We start from the raw sequence: 11,032 nt of genomic DNA on the forward strand, positions 1-11,032 counted from the left end.
GGGCGGAGGTGGGCTTGTCTGTAGGCTGTGGGGGTGAGGGAAGCCTGGGTCTGGAATGCTAGGGGTTGTGTCTGGGGAAAATGGGGCCTATCTGGGAGCTTGGAGGCTGGATGTAGGCTGTGTCTTGAGGGAACTGGAGGCTGTTCTTAGTCACGGAGATGAACCCTGTCAGTGATGACCCTGCTGTCCTTTCTCCAGGGTCTCCCGGGCCCCAGTGGCTCTCTGGGCCCCCCTGGGCCCCCAGGCGTGGCAGTGAGTATGAAAGGTCGGTGAGGTGGGGTCACCACGGTGAGCCGCCAGGACTCCATCTCTCTGTCTCTCTCCCACAGGGCCCTCTGGGACAGAAGGGCTCAAAGGGGGGGCCGGTAAGTACTCCCTCTCTCCGGGCTCCCCTATTTCAGTTCCCCACCCCCCCCAGCGCACCGGAACCCTCCATTCCTTTGCACTCATTCATTTGTCTAGTCCAGGGGTGGGCAAACTTTTTGACTCGAGGGCCACAATGGGTTCTTAAACTGGACCGGAGGGCCGGAACAAAAGCATGGATGGAGTGTTTGTGTGAACTAATATAAATTCAAAGTAAACATCATTACATAAAAGGGTACGGTCTTTGTTTTTTTTAGTTTTATTCATTTCAAACGGGCCGGATCCGGCCAGTGGGCCGTAGTTTGCCCACGGCTGGCCTAGTCATTCAGTCACACATTCAACACTTACCATGGTACTTCATCAAATCTAAGCTGCCATCAGTTGTAAGATACACCATTATTTTATAAACGGCTATAGACGAAAACAATTCTGCCAAAGAATTGTGACCTGCCAGAGAGGTTAAGATGCTGATTTCAGAGACGTTAAAACATGGAAGGAAAATGCGTGCTTTATTCTTGGTGCTGGAGGTTGCATGTCCCTGCCCCAGGGCTGTGTGTCTGTGTGTCTGTGTGTGTGTCTGTCTGTCTGTGTGTGTCTGTGTGTGTGTGTCTGTGTGTGTGTCTCTGTGTGTGTGTCTGTGTCTGTCTCTGTGTGTGTGTCTGTGTCTCTCTCTCTGTGTGTGTCTGTGTGTGTCTCTGTGTGTGTGTCTGTGTCTCTGTGTGTGTCTGTGTGTGTGTGTCTGTGTGTGTGTGTCTGTGTGTGTCTCTCTGTGTGTGTCTCTGTGTGTGTGTCTGTGTGTCTGTGTGTGTGTGTCTGTGTGTGTGTGTCTGTGTGTGTGTCTGTGTCTGTCTCTGTGTGTGTGTCTGTGTCTCTCTCTCTGTGTGTGTCTGTGTGTGTCTCTGTGTGTGTGTCTGTGTCTCTGTGTGTGTCTGTGTGTGTCTCTGTGTGTGTGTCTGTGTCTCTGTGTGTGTCTGTGTGTGTCTCTGTGTGTGTGTGTCTGTGTGTGTCTGTGTGTGTGTCTGTGTGTGTTTTGTGTGTGTCTCTGTGTGTGTGTGTCTGTGTGTGTCTGTGTGTGTGTCTGTGTGTGTTTTGTGTGTGTGTCTGTGTGTGTGTGTCTGTGTTTGTGTGTGTGTGCATGCGCATACACGCATGTGTTGGCAGGAAGGGGTCTCCACAGACAGAGTTTACTCCCAAGTGGCTTCTCCCTACAGGGATCTCTCGGCCCCCGTGGAGACACTGGCCCTCCAGGCCCCCCGGGTCCCCCGGTAAGTTCCCCAGGGATGAGGGTTGGAGTGTACCCACTGGTTCTCCCAGTGCTCAGAACCAGGTGGGGCACCCAGGTGTTCAGGGGAGGCAGGGGACCCACCAGATGTTCAGGGAGGCAGGGCACCCACCAGATGTTCAGGGAGGCAGGGGACCCACCAGATGTTCAGGGAGGCAGGGGACCCACCAGATGTTCAGGGAGGCAGGGGACCCAGATGCTCAGGGAGGCAGGGGACCCACCAGATGTTCAGGGAGGCAGGGCACCCACCAGATGTTCAGGGAGGCAGGGCACCCACCAGATGTTCAGGGAGGCAGGGGACCCACCAGATGTTCAGGGAGGCAGGGCACCCACCAGATGTTCAGGGAGGCAGGTGCTCTGAAAGCTGAAGAGGGATCTGGCTGTGTGTGTGGAGAGATCAGGGGGTAACCATGGAATGCCGACTGCGTCTTCTCTCCAATCCATCCTCCCTCCCTGTCTCTCTCCCCAACTCTTCTGTCTCTCCTGGCCTTTCTCTGTCTTTGTCTCAAATACTCCTCTCTCTCTCTCTCTCTCTCTCTCTCTCTCTCTCTCTCTCTCTCTCTCTCTCTCTCTCTCTCCTGTACTTCTATCTCTCCCAACTCTGCGTTTTCTGTCTTGTCCCGCCTGTGGGTCTCTGTCTCCACCTCACCCTGTCCCTGTTCTGTCTGACTCTCCTCTTATTCCCTCCCTCACCTTTCTCCTCTCTCCCGCCCTTGTCTCTCTGCCTCCGTGTCTCTCCCTGTCTCTCCCTCCCTGGTCTCTGCTCTCCCTCCCCACCTCTGTGCAGGGCCCGCCCGCGGAGCTGCATGGGCTGCGCCGGCGCCGCCGCTCGGTCCCCCGCCCGCGGGTGCTGGAGGCCCCGGAGGGCGGCCTGGAGGAGGTGCTGGCCTCTCTCACGTCGCTGAGCTTGGAGCTGGAGCAGCTGCGGCGCCCGCCCGGCACTGCCCAGCGCCCGGGTCTCGTGTGCGGCGAGCTACACCGCAACCACCCGCACCTGCCGGATGGTGAGGTCCTGCCCCGGCCCGGGCGGGCGGGGAGCCGTGGGGCCGCCCCTCACCCGCCCCTCACCCGCCCCCGGCTCTGCGCAGGGGAATACTGGATCGACCCCAACCAGGGCTGCGCGCGAGACGCTCTCAGGGTTTTCTGCAACTTCACGGCGGGAGGAGAGACCTGCCTCTACCCCGACAAGAAGTTTGAGACCGTGAGTGCCTCTGGGGGCGTCGGTGGGCGGAGGAACGGGGACCGGATCCCGCCCCATCCTCCCACCACCGGGAAGGGCTGCTCCGCCTCCCGCCCCCACACAGGCTTCGTCAGGGATCGTAGCCTCCCCTCAACCGACATTTATGGAGCCTCTAGTGTGCCACGTGCTGGGGCTGCAACGGAGAACAACCCCCCCCCCCCCCACACACACACATCCCCCGCTTGTAGGGAGCTTGCCCAGACCGTGTCAGGCCCGTTCTAGTAACTTAGATGCATTCACTCACTGAGCCCAACCACCAGCTGTGTTAGTTCTGTCTTCACCCTCCAGACAGGGAAACCGAGGCACAGAGAGGTGACCAGATTACCCATGACAGTCTGCCCCCAGAGCCCCAGCCCTTAACCACCAGGCTACTGCCTCCTCTGACCTGCTATCTTAAGGCCCCGTGGGCTCACTGTCCTCCAGGCTACAGGCTGAGAGGTGAGGTCAGCTGGTCCCCCAGAATCCTGGGCTCCTCCCTCAGGCAGCCCTGAGCCTAACCGCCTCTCACACCGAGCACCAGGCTTAGAAGAGGGTGAGCAGCGCCAGCCCTGGACCACCTGGATTGGAATCCGAGCCTGTCACCTCAGTGTTTTAATCTGTAAAATGGGCATAAGCAAGCACCTACCCCACAGGGTGGCTGTGCAATAGCAGTACCGATGCCCATATCAGGAAATACTCATTAAACACTGGCTTCGCGCTAATATCTCTACTGCAGGCAAAACACGCAGCCAGCACAGGACCTGCAAAAGTGCATAGTAATGTTCTTCTGATATATTATTATTTTTAACTGGTCAGAGTCCTGGGTGAGCGGCACTCAGACCTAGGTACAGGGGCTGGAATGCAGGACTTGATCTCTACACAGCTGCTGACATCCCAGGCCTGATCCCACACCAGCTCACCTTCCTCCTGCTCAGACAGAAGCTGGAGAGGGAGTGAGGAAGGTTCTAGGTTTGGGTTCCCCAGACTGTGGAAAAGTAATTTATTGAGGGGGTGATCCCAGGAGGCAGCAGGAGGGGACAGGGGGATGCGAGAGGAATGGAGAGAGGCAGCTGGTATTGTTAATATGTCACCAGTGAGCACCCAAGGTTCGGTTCCGCTGAGGACTTCTGGGAAACAGGGTAGAGGCACCTAGAAGCTGGCCCACCTGGGCAGAGGGGAAGCTGGGGCATTAGCCACCACCTCATCACCTCTTGTCAGCCATCAGTTGAGGGCTGCCTCAGAGTGCGGGGTCCCCTCCCCTTGGGCCTTGCCCTGTGCACCAGCCAAGCCCACTCCCTTGGCCAGACAACGGCCCGTCAGTCCCAGATACTTACAACCTGCAGCCTTCATGGATGGGAGGTAGATGCAGAAAGGACATGGTGGGTGCCTGCCACTGACCCTCCCTCCCTTTCCCAGGTGAAGCTGGCTTCCTGGTCCAAGGAGAAGCCGGGAAGCTGGTACAGCACATTCCGTCGAGGGAAGAAGGTGAGTTGCCGAAGGCTGAGGGGGCAGATGGCATGAAAAGTGCGGGAACCAGCGTGCGGTGTTGGGAGAGGGGCTTCGAGGGGTGAGAGGAACAGGACAGACGTGCCTTGTTGGTGAGCTGTAGGCTGGGGAGGGAGAGGGGTGGGGCAGCATCAGATGTGTGGTGGGGGAAGCAAGGGGCATGTTGGAAACCAGAGTTAGTGCTGGAAGGATCTGAGGCTCCCTGGGCGAAGTCACAGCTCAGCTGAGACCGAAAGAGTGAGCTGGGTTAGCAAGTTCAGGGGGACAAGGAAAAGTGTTGCAGGCAAGGGAACAGCATGTGCAAAGGCCCAGAGTCAAGAGAAGGCCTGGTGAATTTAAAGAAGGAAAAGCCACGTGCTCTGCTTTAGGGAGTGCAAGGGGGAATGTGGTTAGAGGAGAGGCTGGGAGGTGGGTGGAGGCGAGGCCCATCTCCCCAGAAAGAGCTGGGGCGGGCCATAGGGAGCCATGGGGCATGTTTAAGGGAGGGGCCCAGATCACATCTCTGTGTTAGAAAAATGCCTCTGGGGCTGCTGGTGCTGGTTGTTGAGACTGGAGCCTGGGAGACCAGGAGGAGACGGATGTGCTGATCCAGGAGAGTGAGGAGAGGATCCAGGCTGGGGCTGCTGCTATGGGGATAGAGAGGAGGGCATGACTTGGAACAAAAGCAAAGAGGGCAAGCTAATAGGACCTAGTCCTTGATGAGCTGCAGGGGCGGGAGGAGACAGGCCTGCCCAGGTTCCTGATTGGGGAATAGGATGTCTGATGAGACGCTGAGGTATGTAAGGGAGAAGACCAGGTTTAAGGGGCGAGGGATCTTGGGTTCAGTTTGGGAATCCTTTATGTAATGTATATTTATATGCTAAGCACTGGGAACATAGCAGCAAATTAAACACAGTTCTTGACTTCATGAAGTTGATATTCTCCTGGGAATATAACCAAGGAAACAGACGGTCCAAGGAAACAAATAAAGCTGTGGTATAATGTAAGTCGGTATCTTGGTTTGGATTCCTCTCAGATCTAGGAGGCGATTCCAGAAAATATCAGTAGGGGATGTGGAAATAAGACAGGAAAGAGAAGGAAGTCGAAGGCTGCATTATGGAGCTCATTGTCGCAAGCCAGTGATATGTGCATAATATACTTTATTTAACCCAACATATCCAGAATATTGGCAGAGCAATATGAAGATCGTGGAGGCATTTTACATTTTTTTAAAAAATATATTTTATTGATTTTTTACAGAGAGGAAGAGAGAGGGATAGAGAGTTAGAAACATCCATCAGCTGCCTCTTGCACACCTCCCACTGGGGATGTGCCCGCAACCAAGGTACATGCCCCTGGCCGAAATCGAACCCGGGACCTTTCAGTCCGCAGGCCGACGCTCTATCCACTGAGCCAAACCGGTTAGGGCACTTTTTTTTTTTTTAATAGAAGTTTTACCTTCACAGGACATTGTAACCTGGAAGCTAAATTTCATCCGAAATGCTCCATCTATACTTACATTTCATAAAACCTGCAGCTGCGAAAGTAGACCCCCATAGTCAGTTTGTCCCAAGCCTAAGCTTTCAGATAACTGGGTGGAGGCTAAGTTAAGAGTCACGAATTTAAGTGAAGAATTTGAATTAAATAAATTAAAAATTAAAATTAAACAAATACAGTTAAAAAATAGTTTCTCAGTCTGTCACTTTTTGGTTAATCCTCTCAACTGAAGATATTTCTTCCATTGCTTTTCAGAGACAGTGGGAGGGAGAGAAGGAGGGGGAGACCGAGAGAGAGAGAAACATCGATGTGAGAGAGACACACGGACTGGGTGCCTTCTGCACAGGCCTCCACCACCTGCTCCTTGACTGGGGGGTGGGGAGCAAACCTGCAACCCGGGTACATGCCCTTGACCAGGAATCCAACCCGAGACCCTTCAGTGCATGGGCCCATGCTCTAACCCCTGAGCCACGGGCCAGGGCTCACCAGCCACATTTTCAGCGCTCAGTAGCCGCCATGCCCAGGGGCTCACAGGAGAGCGATCAGTGGCCGGATGGCTGGGCGCAGGGGGCGCCCTCACCTGCTGCCCTGTCCCACCCCAGTTCTCCTATGTGGACGCCGACGGGTCCCCGGTGAACGTGGTGCAGCTGACCTTCCTGAAGCTGCTGAGCGCCCGCGCCCGCCAGAGCTTTGCCTACTCCTGCCAGAACGCGGCCGCCTGGCTGGATGAGGCCGCCGGCGACCACGGCCGCTCCCTTCGCTTCCTGGGGACCAACGGACAGGAGCTGTCCTTCAACCAGACGGCAGCAGCCACCGTCACTGTCCCTTATGACGGCTGCCGGGTAAGGGGGAGGGGCAGGGGCTGGCCGGGCAGGGAGGGGCGGCCTCGCCCCCCCCGCCCCCGCCCCCTGACTCCCCGTCTGTGTCTTCCCCCGCCAGCTCCGCAAGGGACAGACCAAAACCCTCCTGGAGTTCAGCTCTTCCCGAGCGGGCTTTCTGCCCCTGTGGGACGTGGCGGCCACCGATTTCGGCCAGACCAACCAGAAGTTCGGGTTTGAGCTGGGGCCCGTCTGCTTCAGCAGCTGAGCGTCTTGGGCGCGGGCGGGGCCACGAGGGAGCCCCAGCTGGGGCGCACTTGGTGCTGAGGCTTTGAAGCCGCCATATTTATCGTCTCCTGTGCCTGTGACCAGAGGGAAGTCTGCTCGTCATGGTCAGACAATGTCCCTTCTCCACTCCCGGGGCTGCGGGCTGGACTCCCCTGGCCCAGGAGTCCAGCCTCCCCCCCCCCCCCCACCAGCCCCCCCCTGCTGGAGTGATGCAGTCTTTCTCCCCTCCCTGCCCATTCCACCCACAACTCCCACTCCGGATCCCCCACGCACGAACTTCTCATTCAGAGCTGAGTGCCCCCACACCTGTCTTTCCCTTCTCAGGCAGTGCCCCAACACCCTTTGGTGCTACCCTTCCCCCTAGTTAAGCACTGGACGTCTCCTGATCCCAGGCTGGGCCCCTCCCCTCATTCCTCTTTTCAGGTGGGTTCAGAGAGAAGGAACTGAAGTCAGACCACAGAGGGAAGTGAGACTTGCCTGGACTGAGCTGTGTATTCCTTGGGCTGGCTCAGCCCAGCTCTGAATACAGGCCCCCTCATATCTCACCAAGCCAGATGGCTGGGGGACCAAGATGCAGGGCCAATCAGGATCCTAATGGTGCTGCCCTATTTATACCGGGATCTGTATTAAAAGGGAAAATCCCCTCTGTTATAGATTTAATCTGCTTCCTCCTCACAGAAGGCTGGGATGTGATGAGAGAGATTCTAGCATGACCCCCTCCCCACACCTCCCCAGGGCAAAATTGGCTTCTCAAGTCTGAGAATAAACCACTGAACTGTGTCCCTGTCTGTGTCCTTCATCTGGTGCTGCCCGCATCTTTCTTAGGGTCTGTCTATGGTGTCACCTGAGGTATTGCCATCACCTATCTTAATCGTGTTGTTTGGTGGAGGTGGTTTGAGGGGGTGGGGGAACCCAATTCTAATGGGACTCACTGGAGGTGGTGGGCCTGTTTATTAACTCAGGAAAAGTTGAAAATAGCTAGATCTCTAAGAGGGTAGATCTTAACTTTTCTCACCACAAAAAAATAAAGAATAATTATGTGATGTAATACAGGTGTTAGTGAATCATTTTGCAATATATATATATGCGGATCAACACATTGTCCCCTTAGACTTACATCTTATATGTTATATATGTCAATTATATCTCAGTAAAGCTGGGAAAAATGTGAACCCATTAGGAAGGCATCAAACTTGAAAAAAGAGCCCTGACCGGTTTGGCTCAGTGGATAGAGCGTCGGCCTGCGGACTCAAGGGTCCCAGGTTCGATTCCAGTCAAGGGCATGTACCTTGGTTGCGGGCACATCCCCAGAAGGTGGTGTGCAGGAGGCAGCTGATCAATGTTTCTCTCTCATCGATGTTTCTAACTCTCTATTCCTCTCCCTTCCTCTCTGTAAAAAGTCAATAAAACATAAAAAAGAAAGAAAGAAAAGAAGAGAGAGAAGGAGGGAGGGAAAGAGAGAAGGAAGGAAGGAAGGAAGGAAAGAAGGAAAGAAAGAAAGAAAGAAAGAAACATCTCCATGTTCATCTTGATTAGTCCTGGAGACACTGGCTTGAGCTGAGGGGATACATGGAGAGATGACACGGGATGTGGTTTTGATTTGAAATGAAAGGACTAGATGTCAAAGGTCTGGGTAGCAAGTCAGGATGAGTTGGAGGTGAAGAGAAATGAGTTAGGAGTTGAGCCTTGAAGTGAGTTTGGGGCTGGAATTTAGGGGTTGAAAATGGGTTGAGGGTGAGTTGAATTGGAGGTTGGTTTGGAGTGAGTTGAATGAGGCTGGGGTTGTGAATTAGTGATATTCGTTGAGGTGGAGGATGGACAATGAGTGGATTGAGTTCAGGGTTTGGAGTTGGATTAAATTGAATTAGGGTTGCTTTGAGATGTAGGATGAACCGAGTAGAGGTAAGTAGCAGTTGCTATGGGTAGGGAGTGGGAATTGTCAGTTTGATAAGTCAAGCTGGGATCAGTTAAGATGAGAGTTGAGTCTGAGGTGGCTTGAATTGGGGATTAGATGTTCGGTTGAGTTTTTTATTTATTGAGATGTAATTCAATACCATATAACTCATTCATTTGAAGTATACAATTAATGGGTTTTAGTACATTCACAGACGGGTGAAACCATCACCACAATCGATTTTAGAACATTTTCATCACCTCAGAAAGAAATCCTATATCCATTAGCAGCCACTCTCATTTCCTCCAAACCTCTCAGCAGTAGGCAACCACTAATCTTTCTATCTCTATGGACTTGCCTATTCTGGACATGTCATGTAAATGGCATCTTACACTATGTGGCCCTTTGTGTCTGGCTTCTTTCATTTAGCATCATTGTTTTAAGGCTCATGCTGTAGTATGCATCAATTCTTCATTCCTTTTATTGTTGAACTAGAGGCCCAGTGCATGAATTCGTGCATCGGTGGGGTACCTCGGCCTGGCCAGCGGTTGGGGTCAATTGGGGCCAGCCAACTGGGGGGGGGGGGGAGGGCCGTGGGAGGTTGGCCGGCCACAGGAGGTTGGCTGTGAGAGTGCACTGACCACCAGGGGCAGCTCCTGCATTGAGCAGTTGATTGGTAGTTCATTCACTTAGGCTTTTATATATATAGACAGTATTTCATTTTGTCTACCCATTCACCAGTTAATGGAGATTGTTGAGTTGAGTTAGGAGTGATGGAGAGCATGTGTGTTGAATTGGGTCAGGTGAGGTTGGGTGGGTAGAGGTTGTAGGTTGCGGGGAATGCTTTCCCCAAACCCGGAGCTTACCCTACTTCTCCTGCCACCGGATCCACTAAGGTCACCTGAGTAATTGTCTTGGATTCCCTTATGCAATAAATTTCATGAAGAATCTTACTGCCTTGAAGAGTGTTGATATCCCGACGTTGATTGATGAGTTCACTCATCACACACTTAATCATTTGTTTCATTCTATTGAGTGTTTACTCAGTGCCAAGCACTGTTCCGGATGCTAGGGACAGATGTGGTTGCTGCCCTCAGAATATTACTCCTGAAGGAGATGATAATTCTATATAAACTAGTAGCCTGGTGCACGAAATTTGTGCACATTAAAAGGGAATTAATTAGCAGAAATATTTTAATATTGCTATTTGCCCTTTCTCTATAATAGAAGTGTAAGAGATGAAAGGAAATTAGTAAAATGTATATGAAAATAATATATAAATTTATTAATAAATAAACAGTAACAGAAGGATATAACAACAGAGGCATGATACAAAAACGACAAAAACATGATATGAAAAAAACAAAAACATGATATAAAAACAACAGTGATGCAAACAATGACTGATAAACTTATTCTAATATCTCCCTGTACACTACATTAAGGGTGAAAACACTTTCAGAGTGCTTGACTAATTTCCCTTGTGCTGAAGTATTTAGAACTTTAACTTTAACGTCACATGCTCTTCGAACTCGAGAGAAAGCAACCTATAACTGACCATGTGTGAAAACGGGTTCAGGTAGGAACATGCCTACTCTGTCTAGAGTTTGTTCTTGTGATTTATTAATAGTCATCACAAATGCTGGCATCACGGGGAACTGTCATTGAATCAATTTAAATTGGAGGCCAGTGTCAGATGGGGACAAATCAATTCTTGGAATCAGAACAACCTCTCCCTCTGCAGATCCTGTTAATACTTCAGCTTCGATAATGTTAGGTCATAATCTTTTGATAATAAATCTGGTACCATTACAAAGACCCCATTTACTGTTAAGATTTCTCAATAGCATGATGATTGCACCCACTTTCAATTTTAATTTATGGCATGGCATTCCCAAAGGAGTAATACTATTAAGAAATTCGATGGGAAAATTTTCCTTTTCAGCATCATCTGTGGAATCAACGGAATCATCACTCAAATATGTGTGAAAATCTCCATCGAGTATATCCAAAATTTCTTCATTTAATTTTTGAATGTGCTCATTTTTTTTGGACAAAGAATTGCACGTTTAGATATATTTTTAATATTATCTATAGATATAGTATTTCCAAAGGTAGCTTCAATAATAGATCCATTACAAATCATTTCACAGGGGATTTCAATAATATCCATTCCTAAATGAAAA

General features: G+C 51.6%; 1 protein-coding gene across 1 annotated transcript in view; it reads left to right on the top strand.

Moving 5' to 3' along the window:
- COL5A3 (collagen type V alpha 3 chain) overlaps positions 1-8,000 on the top strand; it is a 37,739-nt gene extending 29,739 nt beyond the window's left edge. Inside the window, exons 60-67 of the mRNA XM_059696882.1 lie at positions 199-252; positions 330-365; positions 1,575-1,628; positions 2,433-2,649; positions 2,734-2,846; positions 4,281-4,349; positions 6,449-6,688; positions 6,786-8,000. Coding sequence (XP_059552865.1) covers positions 199-252; positions 330-365; positions 1,575-1,628; positions 2,433-2,649; positions 2,734-2,846; positions 4,281-4,349; positions 6,449-6,688; positions 6,786-6,932 — 930 coding nt within the window. The 3' untranslated portion in view covers positions 6,933-8,000. The remainder of the gene's footprint in view (positions 1-198; positions 253-329; positions 366-1,574; positions 1,629-2,432; positions 2,650-2,733; positions 2,847-4,280; positions 4,350-6,448; positions 6,689-6,785) is intronic.
- Positions 8,001-11,032: the final 3,032 nt, after the last annotated feature.

Source organism: Myotis daubentonii, chromosome 5 (assembly GCF_963259705.1).
Source record: "Myotis daubentonii chromosome 5, mMyoDau2.1, whole genome shotgun sequence".
Taxonomy (NCBI): Eukaryota; Metazoa; Chordata; class Mammalia; order Chiroptera; family Vespertilionidae; genus Myotis; species Myotis daubentonii.